Here is a 20,451-nt window from a genome sequence, read left to right as displayed (position 1 = left end):
GAATGCAATGTGTTTCGGGGCCCGGGGCTGGCCCCGTGGCCCGTTTCCCTGTACCTGTGGTAGTGGATTCCCTTCTAAATCAATCACTGAGCGGCAAGCTGAAACCCAATGCCTGCCGCGGCGGCAGCGGGGACAAAGAGAAGGGCGGGGATTAGTGTTACCTGCTTGTAACACCGGTGTCTGCCGCTGAGGACAGCGGGAGGCAAAATGGCCCGGAGCACCACATTGAAAGCAGGTTTTTCCTTTGTTTTGGCCTTGAAAGGCAACAAGGGCTTTGGCGATCTTATGAACAAAGGGGTCTGCCTCGCGGCAGAGATTGATCATGTCATGCAAGGACTTTCCTTTCAGGTTGTTCCTAAGGATACTCTTACAAGTCTCATTAGCATTTTCAAAGGCTAATTGTTTCACCAAAGTACTATCAGCGTCTGTGGCGGTGACGCCCAGGACGCGCTCCACAGCCTCTGAAAGGCAGGCAATGAAAGAATTGTATGGTTCGTCTGGGCCCTGCACTATTTGAGAGAGTGGGGCGGTAGAGGTACCAGCCCGGGGAAGGGACTTCCAAGCTCGTAGGGCAGCGAGAGCCGTGTTTGCAAGCAAGCTTCTAGGGAGTTTACACTGTTCTTTAAGAACGTGATATGGGGGTATTCCTGCTATGCGGGCATAAAGGTCATCATTTCCTGCAGCAATACCCTGACATCTTAATAGGAAATCAGCTTCCCAAGAAACATAAACATCATTTTTCAAAGCAGTTCTAACAATATCTCGCCACTCGGCTGGCAGAACAGCGCCGCCGCCACCGATGGATTCAAGGCAAGACAAGGTGTATGGAGCATGTAGGCCATAAGAGGTGACTGCAGTAAAAAGTTCTTTGAGGTCTTTTCTGTCAAGGGCCTTGTATTGCCGCAGTTGCCGTCTGATAGGGACTTCAGGAATGTCAGGGGGTTCTGCTTGATCGGGACTATGGTCTAGGGAGCCATTGTCGGGCTGGGCTGGGTGTTGGGGGGCTCTGGCAGCTGGAATTGGAGCTGCTGAAGTGGCAGCAGCAGCAGCTGCGGCTGCTTCTTGCCTGGCCTGCGCCCTCGTGCGGGGTCTGCCAAGGGGTAAAGAGGGGAGTTCACCCTCCTCCTCCCAGTCCTCCCCCTCCGGGCCATGGACGGGGAACAAAAAATGTGGAGATGATGGATCTGTAGCTTGAAGCTGGGCAATTTGCTGTCTGAGCTGCCGAATCTCTATCAATAAAGGATTATCGGGTTCTGGAAGAGGCATTTTTATGGGTGCGGGCAAATCAAACAGGGGAGGCTGTGAGGGAAGAGAGGTTGCATTCCCATGGTAGGGATCAGTTTTATCCTGCAACTCACTTTCTTCCTCTGAGTCCTGCTTCTCCTCAGGGGGCTCTGAGGCTGCCCCTCGCAGAGAGGGATAAAGAGTTTTCTGCATAAGAGAAGAAGGCTCCTTGGGGGGAGAAAGGGAATCAATATGCAAAAATGAGCTGGAGCGGGAACTGGGGTGAGAGCATTGTTTGGAGGCATGCTCCAAATGCTCCTGGGCATCTTTCACAATTTGCAAGCTCTTAGGGTCAAAAGCAGATTTTACTATGATGCTTTTGAGGAGATCCCAATATTGTTGTATAATTTCTTTCTCAGACTCACTGCCATGTGTGTTAAAATGGTTAGTGAGTTCTGCCCCGACTAGATCCCAAGTACTGGAAACTATTTTTGGGCAAGTAATAGCAAGCCAAGGACAAATTTTATTAACAAACATTAAAAATTTCAACAAATCTTTCTCTTCAATTACTATATTTCTACTTCTAAGTACTTCTAGTATACCTTTAATAAATTTTGCTCCTTTGCTCAGACTGGTCCCCATTTTTACTCTGGGACTGTAATGGGGTGGCGGTTTTTCACCTAGGCATTAGACTACTAAATTACGTTGCTTTAATTTATTTTACCTGACGTAATTCAGCTCCGGACTTGTCGCACTCTGCCACCCGATCAGATTCTGTAACTCGAGCCCCACGTTGGGCGCCACTCTGCAACTTTCACGGGAGTCCCCCGACCCGCGGGGGTGTGGAAATGAAAGTTGCCAGTTATTAATGGGTTCACTCGAGCAGAACCGACCTGTAAAGAAGAACTAGAGAGATTAGTAAAAGAAGCCTTCAAGACAACGCATGCTGTTCAAAAAGGGAAGTTTATTGTTGGGGGATCAGCTTTTAAGGGCTGAAACACGTCAGGGGTGTTACAAATTTTACACCAATCACAGTTACAAGCATTCATTAGCATAAACTGGGGCAGGTAGTAGGGAGGGGCAGAGGTAGACCTGAGCACGTTTTACTAAAAGGCATAAGATTCAAACAGAGTTCTTAATAATGTTTGCTAACACAAAGGCAAACTCTATATTTTTCTTTCTGGCTGGATATATTGGGCTGCTCTGAATTACTTTATTTTTGTCTATTTCCTTTGTTCTCAAGGCATGGGCCTTTTGGTCACGTGGGTGACCAGATTAGGAATTACTGAGGTGTCCTATGTCCCAGGTTTCATCAGCTAGGCTCCCCACAAGGTTTTATTCAGAGGTACTGAGAAAAGGGAAGGAGAGAATAAGAGAGAGAAAGAGAGGAAAGTGCTCAAAAGCGATGCAACAGCATGTGCTTGGGCACCATGTAGTTAGTCAGGCAACACATGTGCCTCAATTTTCTTTTTTCTGAAAGACAAATTCCCAGTGCTTACCAGTGGGATGGCAGCAGTGAGGGAAGAGCAGAACACGAGCTGAATCACTGAGCCAGCCCAGTGAGAGCAGGGGGTTCTGGGGGATTCTGGGAGATTCTATGCCCAGTGGGAGGAGCAGTCCCATAGTGCAAAGAAACTCACCATCAAGGTAGTACTTGCTGCTAATGTCAAGGGAAAGGACAATATTTGGGAAAGACAGGTCACAAAAGGTGCTGATCCTGAAGTCTGCATGTATGTACATATCGATACGTGTATATATGTGTATATATACATGTGTGCATATCTATAATGTGTACATTGCAGATGTATGTGTGAGATTAAAGACCTTGATATCAGACCTAAAACTATAATGTACATAGTGGAAAACATAGAACAATCCATGACACTGAAGTATCTTCAGGGACAAAACACCACTAGCTAAACAAGTGAAAGACAAGCCAATGGCAAACATTATTCTCAAATGGAGATAAACTAAAAGGCTTTCCCCTAAAACCCGGTACAAGACAAGGCTGCCCTCTCTCACCACTACTATTCAACATAGTGCTGGAAGTTCTTGCCATAGCAATTAGGCAAAAAAAAGATATCAGTTAGGAAAGGAAGAAGTCAATTCTCACTTTTGCAGATGACATAATACTATATTTAGAAAACCATAAAGACTCTACCAAAAGACTTCTAGAAACAATAGATTCATAGAGCAAAGTGGCAGGCTACAAAATTAATAAGCAAAAATCAATGGCCTTCTTATACACCAATAATGATAGAGAAGAAATGGATATCAAAAAAACAATCCCACTTACAATAGTGCCACAAAAACTCAAATACCTTGGAGTCAACTTAACAAAATATGTGAAGGACTTGTACAAAAAAAACTACAAAACTCTGCTCCAAGAAATAAAAGAGGATACATGGAAATGGAGGCATATACCCTGCTCATAGATTGGAAGGATTAACATCATTAAAATGGCAATACTCCCCAAGGTATTGTACAAATTTAATGCAATTCCTCTAAGGATACCCATAACATTCTTTAAATAAGTGAATCAAACACTCCTGAAATTCATCTGGAACAATAAACAGCCAAGAATAACTAGAGCAACCCATGGGAAAAGGAATATGGGAGACATCACTTTTCCCAACTTTAAGTTGTATTACAAAGCAATAGTCATTAAAACAGCATGGTATTGGTATAAAGACATACCCTCAGATCAGTGGAATAGACTAGAGTATTCAGAGAATGCTCCCCAGATATACAATCAATTAATCTTTGATAAAGGGGCAAGAAATGCAAAATGCAGCAAGGAAAGCCTCTTCAACAAGTGATGTTGGAACAACTGGTCAGCCACTTGCAAAAAAACAAACTCAGACCTCCAGCTAACACCATGCACCAAAGTCAAATACAAATGAATTAAAGACCTTGATATCAGACCTAAAACCATAAGGTATATAGAGCAACACATAGGTAAAACATTCCAGGACATTGAAACTAAAGGCATCTTCAAGGAAGAAACAGCACTCTCCAAACAAGTTGAAGCAGAGATACACAAATGGACTATATAAGGTGAGAAGCTTCTGCACCTCAAAGGAAATAATGCCTAGGATACAAAAGCCACTCACAGAATGGGAGAAGCTATTCACCCAATACCCATCAGATAAGGGGCTAAAATATACACAAGGCTAAGATATGTACAAGGTACTGACAGACCTTAATAAGAAAAAAACATCTAATGCCATCAAAAAATGGGGAGAAGAAATGAACAAACTCTTTGTCAAAGAAGAAATACAAATGACCAAAAGACACATGAAAAAATGCTCCACATCATTAATCATCAGGGAGATGCAAATCAAAACAACAATGAGGTACCATCTCACACACAGAGACTGGCACGCATCACAAAGAACAAGAACAATCAGTGCTGGCGGGATGTAGGGAGAAAGGAACTCTCATTCACTGCTGGTGGGAATGTTGTCTAGTCCAGCCTTTATGAAAAAAATTATGGAGATTCCTCAAAAAAAAACTAGAAATTGAGCTCCCATTTGATCCAGCTAAACTACTCCTAGGGATATACCCTAGGAACACAAAAATACAATACAAAAATCCCTTCCTCACACCTATATTCATTGCAGCACTTTTTACAATAGCCAGACTCTGTAAACAACCAAGATGCCCTTCAACAGATGAATGGCTAAAGAAACTGTGGTATATATATATACACAATAAAATATTATGCAGCCATCAGGAGAGATGAAGTCATAAAAATTTTCCTAGACATGGATGTACATGGAATCTATTATGCTGAGTGAAATTAGTCAGAGGGAGAGAGACACACAGAATAGTCTCATCTATGGGTTTTAAGAAAACGTAAAGACATTAAAATAATTCTCAGAGATGAGGGCTGGAAGGACTGGCTCAAGATATGAAGCTCACCAAAAAGAGTGGTGAGTGCAGTTAGAGAAATAACTACACTGAGAACTATCATAACAATGTCAGTGAGTAAGGGATGTAGAAAGCCTGCCTCGAATACGGGTGGGGGGGGGGAGAAGGAAGAGATGAGGGCATTGGTAATGGGAAAGTTGCATGGTGAAGGGTGGGGGTGTTCTTGTTATGACTGAAACCCAACTACAATTATGTTTGTAACCACGGTGTTTAAATAAAGAAAAAATTAAAAAAATAAACAAGTAGAAATAAAAAATAAACAAATGGGACTACATAAAGCTAAGAAGCTTCTGCACCTCAAAGAAAACATTGATTGACTAGGATAAAAAGACTAAACACAGGATGGGAGAGACTATTCACTCAATACTTATCTGATAAGGGATTAATATCTAAGATATATTAGGCACTTATATATAATATCTAAGATATATAAGTTTAGCAAAAAAAATATACTCTAACCCTATCCAAAAATGGGAAGAAGAAATGAACAGACATTTTCTGAAAGAAGAAATACAGATGGCCAAAATGCACATGAAAAATGCTCCACATCATTAATCATCTGGGAGATGCAAATCAAAACAACAATGAGATATCATCACATACCACAGAGACTGGCACACATCACAAAGAACAAGAACCAGTGTTGGCATGGTTGTAGAGAAAAAGGGATCCACTGGTTGCTGGTGGGATATTGACTGGTCCAGCCTTTTTGGAAAACAATATAGATATTACTAAAAATAAAACCCCTAGAAATTGATTTTCCATGTTATCCAGCAATACTACTCCTAAGAATATACCCTTGGAGCCCAAAAACACAATTGCAGAAAACCCCTCTGCATTCCTATGTTAATTACAACACTATTCACAATAGTCAGAATCTAGAGACAACCCCAGTGGCCAAAAACAGATGAGTGGATAAAGAAACTGTAGTACATCTACTCAGTGGAATACTATGCAGCTGTTAGGACAATAAAGTCATGAAATAAATAAAATAAAATCATGAAATTTGTTTATACATGAATGCAAATGGAGAGTACTATGCTGAGCAAAATAAGTCTCATGGAAAGGGATAGACATAGAATAAGCACACTTATTTGTGGCTATTAAAAAATTATGGTAATAATATCCAGAAATGGGGCCAGTGAGGTGGCGCGAGAGGTAAGGTGTCTGCCTTGCAAGCACTAGCCAAGGAAGGACCACAGTTGAATCCCCCAGCATCCCATATGGTTCCCCCAAGCCAGGGGCAATTTCTGAGCGCCTAGCCAGGAGTAACCCCTGAGCATCAAATGGGTGTGGCCCCAAAAACCAAAAACCAAAAACCAAAATAATAATAATAATAATATCCAGAAATAATGCAAATGAGGACCAGGATGACCAGTCCACAGAAAGAAGTTTGCCAAAAAATAGTGGGGGAGTGCAATTAGGGCAAAGAAGGACCACTACGGCAATCATAGTTGGAAACGATCATTTTGGACAAGGACTGGATGCTGAAAGGAGCTAAATTAATGTGCATGATAACCTTTCAGGTACAATATTGCAAATCACAGTTTCTAAAGAAAAAAGCAGAGAAGAAGTGAGAGAGAGAGTAAGAGAGAGAGAGAGAGAGAGAGAGAGAGAGAGAGAGAGAGAGAGAGAGAGAGAGAAAAGAGAGAAGAGAGAGGGGGGAGAGGAGAGGAGAGAGAGGAAAAATGTCTGTCCCAGAGGCAGGCATGGGAGAAGGCAGATGTGAGGGCAGGAGGGAAACATTGGTGGTGGGAAATGTGCGCTGATGAAGGGTATTGTATATTATTTGGTTGAAACTCAATCATGAACAACTTTGTAACTATGAAGAAAATAAACCCAACTATTGTGATCAACTTTGTAACCATGGTGTTTAAATAAAGTAAGTTTTTAGGAAAAAAAAAAAACCAGTCCTGATCAGGATGGTCTGTGGGCAACAGTGAGACAGCAACCTGGATCCTAACTGCCAAATGCACCACCTTAGTGTCAGGCGTAAACAACAGGGAACAGGCTGTTTGGGACCTCCGGAATCACCTTCACTCTTCTATTCACTATGATATATCATTCCAATCCCATGGATTCCAATCCCCGTAGTGTGCTCCACACTGACCTACAGGTATGCTCTTTTGCAGTGCAGACCACACGAGGTGTGTCGATATGCAGTGATGAGCACGCAGCTGAAGCACGGTGATCTTTCCCTAGTCTTCCACAATGTTTTCCTCCAGTTATGTAAGTCCCATGGCATCGGATATAACCTTGAGGTAAGAAGGGTGACAGAAGATCAGGGCTAGACCAAATACAAACTTGGGTACCTCTTGAAATACTTTTTCTTTAATTGAAGGAGCTCTATATTATAATAACACAGCTCATGTGCACACCACAGAGTATGAATATCTGCATATACACCATTATATTTAGCACTAGGAGTCCAGTTATGTCCCTTACTATCTGGTTGTATAGTATTTTACCTTATCCAAGGACCACACACCTCTTCTCCCTTCCCCATTCCTTCCCTTTACCTCTTTTTCCTTCTCTCTTTCCTTCTTTTCTCCTACCCTCCCTTCCCTTTTTCTTCCTTCCCTTCCTTTCCCTCCCTTCCCTTCTTTCTTCCCCTGCCTCTCCCTTCCTTCTTCCCTCACTTCTTCCTCCCCTCACTTCCCTTCTTTCTTCTCCCACTCTCCTCCCTTCCCTTCTTCTCTTCCCTCCTCTTCCTTACTTTTCCCCTTCCCATTTTTCTCAGACCAAAACTATCAGTTGGTCATAGAGTCAAGAGTTTAAGCAAAACACTTACTATTGGAAAGCTAAGCTCTGTCCTCAAGCTAGTACACTGGTTTGGTGAGGCAAAAGCTCTCTAACTTGTCTGCCTTAAGGAGGGAGCTTCAAGCATGACCTAAGAATACTGAACATACTCAAAAAACTTAATCTATAAATACCTGCTTAATCAATTAAAGAACTCTGTTTCTCACCATGAGAAACAGACACAAAAACAAAGGCACACAGAGATATCTATTGTTTCATGGCATGATTTATAAAAACATCAATTCTATTAGAACAAGGTTCCAGCCTTATGACTCCATCTAACCTTAATAATACCCTTTAAAAGAGGGAAAGCACCAAGATAGATAAACAGGCTGAGTATATCCTTTCTTTGCAAGGGATCTAGATTTGATCTAGCACTGTATGATCCCCCAAGGATGAACCAGGTATTGTCCCTCCCAATTAAAATATCAACATTAAAATTATAGACAGCCTGATTCCATTATAGTCAAATAGCGCATTAAGACTTGAATATGTGAATGTGTGTGAGGAGGAAAGGGAAAGAATTTAGTTCACAGCATCCTGCTACCCACTTAGAGGACTTTTATTCTAAGAAAAGTTCTAATAAGAAATGTTCCCTGATCTAGACAAGAAGGCTTAAGGAGATGAGCACATGATTTACAGGCAGGGGACCAGGTTCAGTGTCCAGTCTAGCAAAGTCAACTGCACTAGACCAGGAGGGACTCCAAAGCACCACAGGGTGTAGCCTCCAAATCAAACCAGTGCTCAGTGGTCTATTTCCAGGGGCTTTGCTGGCCCATCCCTCTGTCTCCTCTTGAATGCTGCTTGAGGGAGGACAAATGGGATGTTCTTTCTCATCCATAAACAAGAACCTTTATTTTGTGTCTAGGATCTTAGACTATTGTGAGAGACTGTTTTGCTTTGTGTGGTTTGACCTGAGTTTGATCCCACTCCCCACTTACGATCCTCTGAGCACCACTAGGACTGATCCCTAAGCCAGGCCCTGAGCACAGCTGGGTGTGGTCCTAAAACAAATAAATAAACAATATAAAATAAATAGAAGGTAAATAGATTTAGGTAAGCTAGAGTTAGAGTTACCTACTTCCTGTTTGATAAATGGAAATGTTTTAGCTTAATCAGTTTGATTCTAAGAGGACTGTGTTGAGCAGTTAATAGTTAGGTTAAAGAGTTCAATCTGACCTTTTCATTCTCTGTATATTTTTACTTTTTTTTTTTTACCAGCTTTAATGTAATTTTCAAGGGAATATGGGTCCCTTTATACATGTTTGTAAACTGCACAAACCATTCTAACCAAAGGGCCTCTTAGAGACTCACAGCACCGTGCAGTGTGTGTGTGTGTGTGTGTGTGTGTGTGTGTGTGTGTGTGTGTGTGTGTGTGTGTGTGTGTGTATTGGGTGTGTGTGTATTGGGAGTTTGTGGAGTGGTCAGCTAGACCATTATATTTCCTGTTGGTCCTGTGCCTAAGGTACAGAGATTTGTTCCCTAAAAGCTTACATTTGTTCTAAAGAATGAAAAAAACATTGTAGAATTGTATCTGTATTATATTATACCTATAGATACAGTAAACTTACTGTATTACCACTCCAACCTTTATTGATTTTCTTTCCTTCTAAAAGATCAAAACTGAGCAGGCATTATACACTACCATCTTTGGCAGGGAAGGTTTACCCAAAAGAAAATGTGCTTTGTAACTTGATTTTTATCCAGAAACTCAGGGGTACTCAGGGGACATGTGGGATGCAGGGCACTGAACCTAGGTTGTTCACATGCAAGACAAATGCCTTATCCATGGTACTAATATTCCTGCCCTAATAAGGGTTCGTTTCTAAAAACAAATTTTAGGGGCAGCAATGGCCCAAGAGTGTTCAGCCATAGGATAAGGTCCATTGCTGGTGAGGAAGCTACAGAAAGAGACAAACAAAGGCACATAAGATGTTGCTCTCTGAGTTTGCTACACTATGCCTCTAGGTAGTGGTCTGCAAGCCGTGGCTCGCGAGCCACATGCGGCTCTTTACATTTTTTAATGTGGCTCTTCTGTGTGCCTGGCGGAAAGGCCGCTCCAGGAGTCAGGACTCTGCTCCTAGCCTCTGTCAGTGCACGCCCTGTGTGGCTCTCAAAATAAATTTCAATCGTGGTTTTGGCGAGATTTGGCTCAGTTGAAAAAAAAGGTTGCCCACCACTGCTCTAGATCAAACAACTCACAAATGATGAAAGAGGAAGTAGTAGAGAAAAAGAGAGATGGGGGCAATGAGAAGGTGGTTTAAAATAAGAAGTGGGAAGAGTAGAAGAAGAGAAACAATGACATGAAATCAGAGTAAGGAGAGTTTCTACCTCAAATAGGAAAAGAGAAAAGAAAAGAGGAAAAGAGGGTAAAGAGAAAGAAAAGAATAAACACTAACCCGGAGAATAAGAATAGAGGAAAAGAGAAGGAAAATCAGTCAAATCTAGAGTGGGAAGTAGAAGTCAAGGACCATTTTAGAAAATTGGAACTCATCAAGTAGTTTCTCATCTTTCCAGACCCTGAATTTCCTCTATGGACAAAATCTTCTACTTGTTGGAGTGATGAGATAGCACAGAGGGTTAGAATATAAGCTTTTCATGCTGGAGCCCCCAGGTTAATCTTCAATACTCTACAGTTCCCTGAGCACTGCTAGAAGGAATTCTCAAGCTCTAAGCTAGAAGTAATCTCCAAGCATCTCTGAGTCTGGCCAACAAGCAAACAGACAAAAAACACACTCTCCATTTGTTCTCTTGCTTTTCCTTGAAGAAGCAGGGTATGAACTAGCGTGACAGAGAACTTACTTGCTCTGTGCTTAAGGATAACTTCTGGTGGAGCTCAAAGAACCAAATTTGAGTATCAGGGATCAAATCTGAGTCAGCCAATCTCGGGACCACCAGTGGATATTTTAATGGCTCCCATCCCCGCATGGTTCCTCAAGCACCAACAGGCTTTGGACCCAATGATTCCCAGCATTGAGGCCCAAGCAATGCTCCACTGTAGGGCCAACCACCGGGCTGTGTCCTGTACAGCCAAGGCAAAAATTGCCAGCAGTGGAAGAAGCCCCTAAGCACCACCAGGTGTGTTTCCTATAGTTAATAAAACCATGAACATAATATTCCAGAAAATAGAAAAAGATGGTTAATTGAGCTGGACACATGAAATCTATTTTCAAATATAAGTTGTGGAACTTGAAATTATCCTAACCAGTATTATTAACATAAATTTAATAGGACTTGTCCGAATCAATGAAGTGGAAAGTGAAAGCAGAAGACAGGTTTGTTTTTTTTTCCACAAGAGGATCAGGAGAGAACCCCCCAGCAGATTAGAAAAAAAAGTTCTTTGTCTCTGTCACTTACAACAATAAAACCATGTGCTAGCTAGAGACATAGTTCTGGCTTTAATGTATTTGTAATTTTCCACATAACAAATTGATTCCTTGCATTTTCTCTTAACCCTAACATTTGTTTACTCTAACAGAGGTTCTCAGTTTTAGATATGTATGAGAATCATACAGAAAATGAACTTTTTTTTTTTTCCGTTTGCTTTTGTGGCCATAAATCGTACTCAGGGATCACTCCTGGCTATACTCAGGAGGACTCTCTGCAGTGGCAGGGATCAAACTGGATTTGGCTGCAAGCCAATCATGTGCTTTAATTCTAGATGGTCTCTCCAGATTCCAGGAAATAAACTTTTTAAAAGGAAGATCCTGAGCTGGGAAGGTGCCCCTGGAAATTCCTTTTTAACAAGCACACTAGAAAATTCTGATACAGCTGTTCTGAGATTATGCTTCTGAAAATAAAGTCCTGGGTCATGTTCACTCCATCTTCCAAAGACAACCTGTCCAGATGTGCTATGCACATTACTTGCAAATAAATATTGTGTCCAGAATTTGAGTCATGACCTTAGTGAAATATAACTTCTTTGTTTCCAAGTTCACATGCTCATTCTTCTCTGCCCAATTTTACAGGAGAGATATGGAACTATATTTATACTGTATGATTCCCTGAGGAGAGAGCAGCTGGGAATGATGTGAGTATGAAGTCTCTGAGACTGTAAGCTAAGAAAATAGATAAGAAGCACCAACATAAATGGCTTCTCTTGCTTTTTAATGGGCATGCCGATTGACCATTTAAATTGACCTTTAAATATTTAGATCTTTAAATATTTCATATAGTGATGTCAGAGAAATATCCACCAGGGTTAATAAACACAACTAGTTATCCAAAATGAATGTGAAGGGCTAGTTTGAACATATAGCTCTCAAGGATATACATTTTGGGTTTTTTTGTTTGCTTGTTCTTTTTGGTTTGAGGTCACACCTGGTGGTGCTTAGGGCTTACTTGTGGGTCTGTTCAATGACTACTCCTGTGACTTCAGGAGACCATATGTGGTCCCAGTCTGGCTGTCACTCCAGCCTCAAATCATATACACTTTCAAGGCACAAATACAGCTGATCACAGAAGAATCAATTGAGGGGCCGGAGCAAGGGTGCAGCAGTAGGGCATTTGCCTTGCACTCTGCTGACCTAGAACGGACCATGGTTTGATCCCCCAGATCCCATTTGGTCCCCTGAGCCAGGTGTGATTTTTGAGCGTATAGCCAGGAGTAACCCCTGAGCATCACCAGGTGTGGCCAAAACAAACATACAAGAATCAGTTGAGATGCCCTAAATATGAAAGGATAACTGTCACTCTGGTTTTCTTGGGAAAGTGCTTTAGTAATTTGGCAAGAAGCACACCAAAAAGGTCTGTGATGCCTCCTCAGTTCCAGTTTTCTAAATACACTAAGAAGAATCCAGAAGGCCTTGCTCCAAGTTTCCTGGTGCCTCTCTCCCTGCATGCTTCTCTTTGGTTTGGGGCCATACCCAGCAATGCTCAGGGCTTACTCCTGACTGTGCTCAGGAATTACTCCTGGCAGGTTCAGGGAACAATATGGAATGCTAGGAATCAAACCTGGACCAGTTGTGTGCAAGGCCAATGATCCACCCACTTACTAGCACTCTACCTCAGAACCACTATTTTGTTTTTTTTTTTTTTTTTTTTGTAGTTTTTGGGTCACACCCGGCAGTGCTCAGGGGTTACTCCTGGCTTCATGCTCAGAAATTGCCCCTGGCAGGCACGGGGGACCATATGGGATGCTGGGATTCGAACTGATGACCTCGTGCATGAAAGGCAAATGCCTTACCTCCATGCTATCTCTCCAGCCCCAGAACCACTATTTTGAATTGCATTCTATTATCTATTTGCAGATATGAATATTTATACCTTGAAGCCATCCAATATGTGTGTGTGTGTGTGTGTGTGTGTGTGTGTGTGTGTGTGCCACACCCGGTGGTGCTCAGGCATCACTCCTTGCTCTGGGCTTAGAAATTACTCCTGGCAGGTTTGGCAACCTTATAGGATGCTGGGGATTGCACCTGGGTCGGCCGTATATAAGGCAAATGCCCTACCTTCTGTGCTATCACTCCAGTCCTTCATTTTAATATTTTTAATCAACAATTTCATTCTGTAGGGTTTTGGGGGTTTTTTTGGGGGAGGGTTTGGTTTTTGGGTCAACGCCTGGCAGCACTCAAGGGTTACTCCTGGCTGTACACTCAGAAATCACTCCTGGCAGTCTTGGGGGACCATATGGGATGCTGGGATTCGAACCAACGTCCTTCTGCATGCAAGGCAAATGCCCTACCTCCATGCTATCTCTCTGGTCCCAGATTTTTTATTCTTATATTTCCTTCATCTTATCTTATGATCATGATGATTATGTATTTTCACTATACACATAATGTTTTCAGAAGGTAAGCACATGTTGCTCACCCAGCATACCATAGTGCTCAAAGCTGGCTGCATACATTCTAATTGGGAATGGTACTCTTTAGTCGAGGACCCTAAGTTAGGGTGGTTTTCTTTGCCATGGTACTCACTATCTTTTTAGTTGGGGTGCTGACAGGGAACTGTACTCCCTTTGTGGTGCTCTTGACTGAGGAGTAGCCAGAATGACTCGCAGCACTATGAGAGGCAGCAGGCTTAGAAAACAGAACTGTGTAGGGGCCAGAGAAATAGCGCGGTAGAGCATTTGCGTTGCATGCAGCTGATCCAGGACAGAAGGTGGTTTGAATCACAGCATCCCATATGGTCCCCCGTGCCTGCCAGGATCGATTTCTGAGCACAGAGTCAGGAGTAACCCCTGAGTGCCTCCGGGTATGACCCTAAAACAAAAAACAAAACAAAACAAAAGAACTGTGAGGTTCATGTGGACACCATAGATTTGAACTCATGACTAGGCATTCTAAGCTTCTGCTGGGTTCCAGGTCACACCCTATTCATTAAACCAGGAGGCCTCAAACTTTTTAAACAGGAGGCCTTTGGGGGTCTGGACTATAGTTTAACAAAAAAAAAACAAACTGAAAAAATTTCTATGCACACAAAATGGAAACAAATACAATATTTAAAATGAAGAATAATAACAAACTTATCAGTTTGTTGATTGCATTGGGAACTCTGGACCTGCTTTTCATGGATCACAGTTTGAGGACCCCAGTCCAGACTGAGAGGAGTTGTCCAGAGACAGAGGGAAGGAGGGGGACATTGGAAAGTGTGACACACATCCCAAAAATGCACACTGGGAGCCTGGGATAAGTCAGCAGCTAAGCAGGATAGGCAACAGTGGCAAAAACACCCTGGAGGGTGGTGCATAGTGATAGCATTGTGGCTAGGGCATTTGCCTTGCACATGGCTGACCTGGTTTCGATGTCCAGCATCCCATATGGTCCCACTAGCTTTCCAGGAGCAATTTCTGAATAAATAGCCAGCCGTAGTAACTCCTGAGTGCAGCCAGGTATGGTTCCCAAAACAAAACATCACCACCACAAAACAAACAAAACAACACCCTGAAGGCTGGATAAATGTCTTCAGTGGGCCATAGTTTGGGGGAGACCTCTGCATTAAGCTATCCCTATGGCTCCTCTTATCAGCTGGGAAGAAAGAACTTTTTGATTCATCCCAGCAGTCTTCCTAGGGGCTGGGGTTAGGAAGATAGCACAGCGGATAGGGTATTTGCCTTCCACACATTGAACTGGGTTTTCAATTTCCGGCACCTCATATGGTAACCCCAGTGCTGCCAGTAGTGATTTCTGGGCACAGAACCAAAAGGAATACCTGGGTTCCTGAGCACCACTGGATGTGGCCAAAAAACAAAAAAACAAAAAACAAAAAAAAACAAGTTTCCATCAATATATCAATATGTAAAATAGAGAGGGCAGCAAGTCTGCATGATTCATGCTTTGTGTCTTCCTCTCTCATTATAATGACCTCAAACTGTACCATCCTAAGGAAGAAGTACTCACTTTATTTGCCCAGTTAATCACATGCAGTAGAAGAACAGAGCCAAACACACCTCTGGGCCTTCCCATTTCAGGGAAGCTGCCCTCTGCTTCCCAATAATGTCCCCTCACTCCAACCCCCTTGCCTTGCAAAAAAGTTGAAAATAGGAATCAAAGGGGCCAGGCACAGTTTTAGGGGTTGAGTGTAGAGCAGTGAGTCAAAAGAAAGTCATGGCCCTCCTGAAGACCACACAGTAGTGGGATGAACAATCAAGAAACAAGTGGATGAGGAAACATGGTAACTCCTAAGAGTCCATGACCCAGGAGGCTAGGGAATTGGCAACTGGAACATCAATTTAAGGGAGAAGGTCTGCTGCTTCACTCACTCCAGAATGATCACTTGGATGCTAGGGCAATGGCAAGAAAGAGGTCACTAAAAAGTGATTGGGGCTAGAGAGAACCAAGCTGTCAAGTGGGTTTGAAGTTGGCAAGCGAGAACATTTTTTAAATTCCAATTTTTATTGAGATAAGAGCCTAATTACCAAGCAAGGTTTAAGTACTTCCCAACACAGGAAATTCAGAGATATGAATTCCAGAACTAAGAACTAATTTCATTCCATTTAACGCTGATAGCAATGAAGGTACATTGCAAAGGAGAGGCTGAGCCAGCATTGTAACTTGACATACCCTCACACACTTGGGGTGAGGCTGAGTAGTCACACGTATTTCAAGGAAGGGAAAAGAGCACCTAGGCCAGCTAGACACCCAAAGGTTAAATCTGAGAATCAAGCCCCTGCAGAAAGCATCAGGCAAGTTCCAAACACAATAATAATAAAAGACCCACCAACCTAAGGGCAGAGCAGGGCGCTAGAGTTAAGGTGTCTGCCTTGCAAGCGCTAGCCTAGGACAGACTGCTGTTCGATCCCCCGGTGTCCAATATGGTCCCCAAGCCAGGAGCGATTTCTGAGCGCCTAGCCAGGAGTAACCCCTGAGTATCAACAGGTGTGGCTCAAAACAAAACAAAAAGTGGAAGCACAAGATGGAGGCTACTTTTAGAGACCTGGGAGATGGCATGAAGAAGTCTCCTGTTGTGTGCAGAGCCCACACAAGAACAAGACAGCCTAGATGGAGGGAAGGAGACAAGGCTAGTGTTAGCAGGTCAGAGGCTGAGTCCCAAAGGTGTTGGCCAGAGGAGAGAGTCCACAGATCTAAGGAGCAGAGGAGAAAATATTCCATTCTAAATGAAGCCCTGCCCCCAAGTCATCAAATTAATCAGGTAACAAAACTAATTGGAGAGGAAACCTACAGAATGATCAAAATGGAGAGTAAAAGACTCATCTCGCTGTCCATCATCACCTGGTATTTCAAGCAAGTATGCCTTGATGTTTAGCCTGCCTTCAGTGAAAGAAATAATCCTCTGGGGATACCTTTTTTTTAACAGCTGTTGCTACTCACGATTCCACAGAGAGAACAATGTGTTGATGTGTTGAGAAACTTTTTTCTTTTGAATTTATTATTCTCAATTTCTATTATTCCCTGAACCCACCTCTTTCCCTTGACTCTTTGTTACATTGTCCAGGGATCTCTCGATCTCTCTCTCTCTCTCTCTCTCTCTCTCTCTCTCTCTCTCTCTCTCTCTCTCTCTCTCTCTCACACACACACACACACACACACACACACACACACACACATACACACACACACACTGATACTCTGCAAGGAATCATATTTAGTTTGTGCAGCCTACACACCGACCAAAAATGATAACTTCTGAGGCTGAGGAGCTAGTACATGCCTTGTATGCATCTCACTTGGGTGACACTCTACCTGAATATATTCTGGTGGCACTGCTGCCCAAGTAGTTCATCCCTTTGTGTTGCACGCGCGCGCGCACGCACACACACACACACACACACACACACACGCACACACACACATTGTCTGCAATGTGGCAGGAAATCAATTGTGGTGCTGGGAGGTCACACAGGAGAGCTGCCAGAATCTCACTTGAACACATGACCAGATGCTTGCAAGACTAGCTTTCTCTATTCCTTCTCTATTCCTCCAGACTCATAGAGAGGAACTTTTCAAATGTCCTGAAAGACTCTATTAACTGCTGTATTATTTTATGTGCTACCTTATTTTTTTGTTTGTTTGTTTCTGTTTTGGGGTCACAGCCGGCAGTGCTCAGGGATTACTCCTGGCTCCACGCTCAGAAATCGCTCCTGGCAGGCTCCGGGGATCATATGGGATGCTGGGATTTGAACCACCGACCTTCTGCATGCAAGGCAAATGCCTTACCTCCATGCTATCTCTCCTGTCCCTATGTGCTACCTTGTTATTATCCTTTACCACAGATCACATAAGGAAGTATTGGAGAAACTTCACAGAAGTATCACATCACATAAGGAAGTACTGAAGCTCATATCACAGAGGGGAAACTGAGGCTTGGAAGATGGCTGCAATTTGCCAAGGACACACAGTTTTATCTCCTTCTTGATCTTGAATCTCATGTTCTTTTCTCAAAAATACAATGTCTGCAGTGTGTGGGAAGAGAACCCAGAGATGAAATACAGAGATTCTTAACATATCATGAAGGGCCTTGAGCAAGTTTCTACTAAGTCTACATATTTTTCTGAGTATTAGATAGGATTTAGGATTATCCTTGAAATTCTCACTTGCTGTCTAGCTGTGCTTTCTTGAATGTGAGCTCAAAGGATAGAATTACAGCTAGTATATCAGGACTTGCACCGAGGCATGGACACGAGGGTGAGAACAGATGATTTAATAGTCAATGGCCTGAAGACAGCCCTCATTTTCTAGAACTCATATTGAAATGGAAAAGATGGGCAAATAAAAACATATATTCTCCGTATTTCTTTGACTTTCTCTGGAGCTTTGAGGAGAGACTTTTCATAAATAGCTGGGCTGTGTTTGAAGTCACTGCCATTGGTCTGTCAGGTGCAACCACCTTAGGAAAGGTGAGATGACACTTGCAAGCTTTAGGTGATTTTCAGACCAGAATATTATGGTCAAGTTTTGCTGGGATAACTTCAGACTACATAAATACATTTAGTTATAAGAATGATAGAATTTAAGGACAATGAATAAAAATAAGGAACATTTTGGCATAAGTTTATTAATAGGAAAGGGAACTTAGGAGTCCATGCTGCTTCTTGGGTCCCAATTGGGCAACCATCTACCCCAGGAGATTGAGGATAGTAAGAGAAGTATGAATTCAAGAGTGGATATTGAATCTTTCTACTATACACACTTACACACATACCTATATCCATATTTTTAATTCTTAAAACCATGAGAGTCAATCTTTAGCATAAGAATCATCTTAGGGGGCTGGAGAGATAGCATGAAGGTAGGGCATTTGCCTTGCATGCAGAAGGACGGTGGTTCGAATCCTGGCATCCCATATAGTCCCCCAAGCCTGCCAGGAGCGATTTCTGAGTGTAGAGCCAGGAGTAATCCCTGAGCACTGCTGGGTGTGACCCAAAAACAAAAACAAAACAAAACAAAAAAAGGAATTATCTTGGGGCAAGGGTAGGGGCTTGATAAAGTAACATATTTCAGGATCCCAAACCCACAGATTTTTGTCAGTCCTGGGGTAGAATCTAAGAATTTGCTTTATAAAGAACAAAATCGAATACCCTTGTGGCAATCAAGTAGTACTTTTCTATTTTTTTACTTTTTTTGTTTATGGGCCACACCTGGCAATGCTCAGTGGTTACTCCTGCTTCTGCACTCAGAAATCAGGGGCAAGAGCAGTGGCACAAGCTATAAGGAGTCTGCCTTGTGTGCGCCAGCCTAGGACAGACTATGGTTCGATCCCCCGGTGTCCCATATGGTCCCCCAAGCCAGAAGCAATTTCTGAGAACATAGCCAGAAGTAAACCCTGAGCGTCACCAGGTGTGGCCCAAAAAACAAACAAAAAAAAGAAGAAAAAAAAAAAAAAGGAATCACTCCTGGAGGTGCTCAGGAGACCATATGGGGTATTGAATTGCATTTGAGAGGGTATATTGCCAATTAATTTAAAGAGTGTTTGACCTATTTTCTATAAAATGACATGGGCATTTTTATAGAGACTGAATTAAATCTAAACAATACTTTGGGCAAGATTGTCATTTTAACAATGTTGATCTTTTCCATCCATGAACAGGGATGTGTTCCATTTGCCCAGATCCCACTTTACTTATTTTAGTGGTGATCTTTTTGTTTGTTTGTTTGTTTTTTGATTCACAACCAACAGTGCTCAGGGGTTACTCCTGGCTCTATCCTCAGAAATTGCTCCTGGCTCGGGGGACTATATGGGATGCCGGGTATCAAACCTGCACCTGTCCTGGGTCAGCCATGCGCAAGGCAAATGTCCTACCACTGTGCTATCACTCTGGCCCCTAGTAGTGATTTATTGTTTTATTTGTATGTCTTTCAATCCTTTTGTTAATTTGAATCTGAGGTCCATGATTTTCTGAAGGTTAACTCAAAACAAGTGAATGGTTTTAGTTGTGTTTTTTTTTCACGTCTCTCTTTTCCTTTTCATTATTTGCATATAGAATAGCCATGGGTTTGTGTGTGTGTCTGTGCGCATGTATGCGTGCGTGCATCATGTATATTAATTTCGTACAATATCATTTTAATTTACAAATCTATTGACTCTAAGAGCTTGATGTAGAGTCTAGGTTTTCTACGTATAGTAACATGTCACTTGCAAAGAGAGTTTCACTTATTCTTTTTCAATATAGATGCCTTAAATATTTTTGACCATTTTATTATGGCCAGTTGTGAACAGTAATAGTATAGTAGTAGAAAAACAGTAGTAGTGATAATAGTAATGGTGAGAATGAGAAGCCTTGTCTTGTGCCTGGACTTAGGGCTTTCAGTTTTTTACCACTAAGTACAATGTTTTCTGTGAGTTTATAATAAGAGTTTTTCATCATAAATGGATACTAGGTCTTGTCAAATGCTTTCTCTGCATATATTGATGTGATCATATGATTTTAGTTTTTTCCTTGTATTCATATGGTGTGTTATGTTGATTGACTTTTGTATATAAAGCCATCCTTGAATTCTCCGTATAAATTTTACTTGGTCATGGTGATCTGTTTAATGTATTGTTAGATTTGGCTTGCAATATTTGGGGAGGGGGTGGAGACTGGAGACTTTTCAT

The 20,451-nt window shown here is 42.2% G+C and overlaps 1 protein-coding gene across 1 annotated transcript in view; it reads left to right on the top strand.

Moving 5' to 3' along the window:
- The window catches only part of IQCH (IQ motif containing H), a 161,304-nt gene that overhangs the window by 130,899 nt on the left and 9,954 nt on the right, over window positions 1-20,451 (top strand). The window contains exons 13-14 of the mRNA XM_049782792.1: window positions 7,290-7,418; window positions 11,925-11,986. Coding sequence (XP_049638749.1) covers window positions 7,290-7,418; window positions 11,925-11,986 — 191 coding nt within the window. The remainder of the gene's footprint in view (window positions 1-7,289; window positions 7,419-11,924; window positions 11,987-20,451) is intronic.

Source organism: Suncus etruscus, chromosome 1 (assembly GCF_024139225.1).
Source record: "Suncus etruscus isolate mSunEtr1 chromosome 1, mSunEtr1.pri.cur, whole genome shotgun sequence".
Classification (NCBI taxonomy): domain Eukaryota; kingdom Metazoa; phylum Chordata; class Mammalia; order Eulipotyphla; family Soricidae; genus Suncus; species Suncus etruscus.
This window is presented reverse-complemented; position numbering and strand designations above follow the sequence as displayed.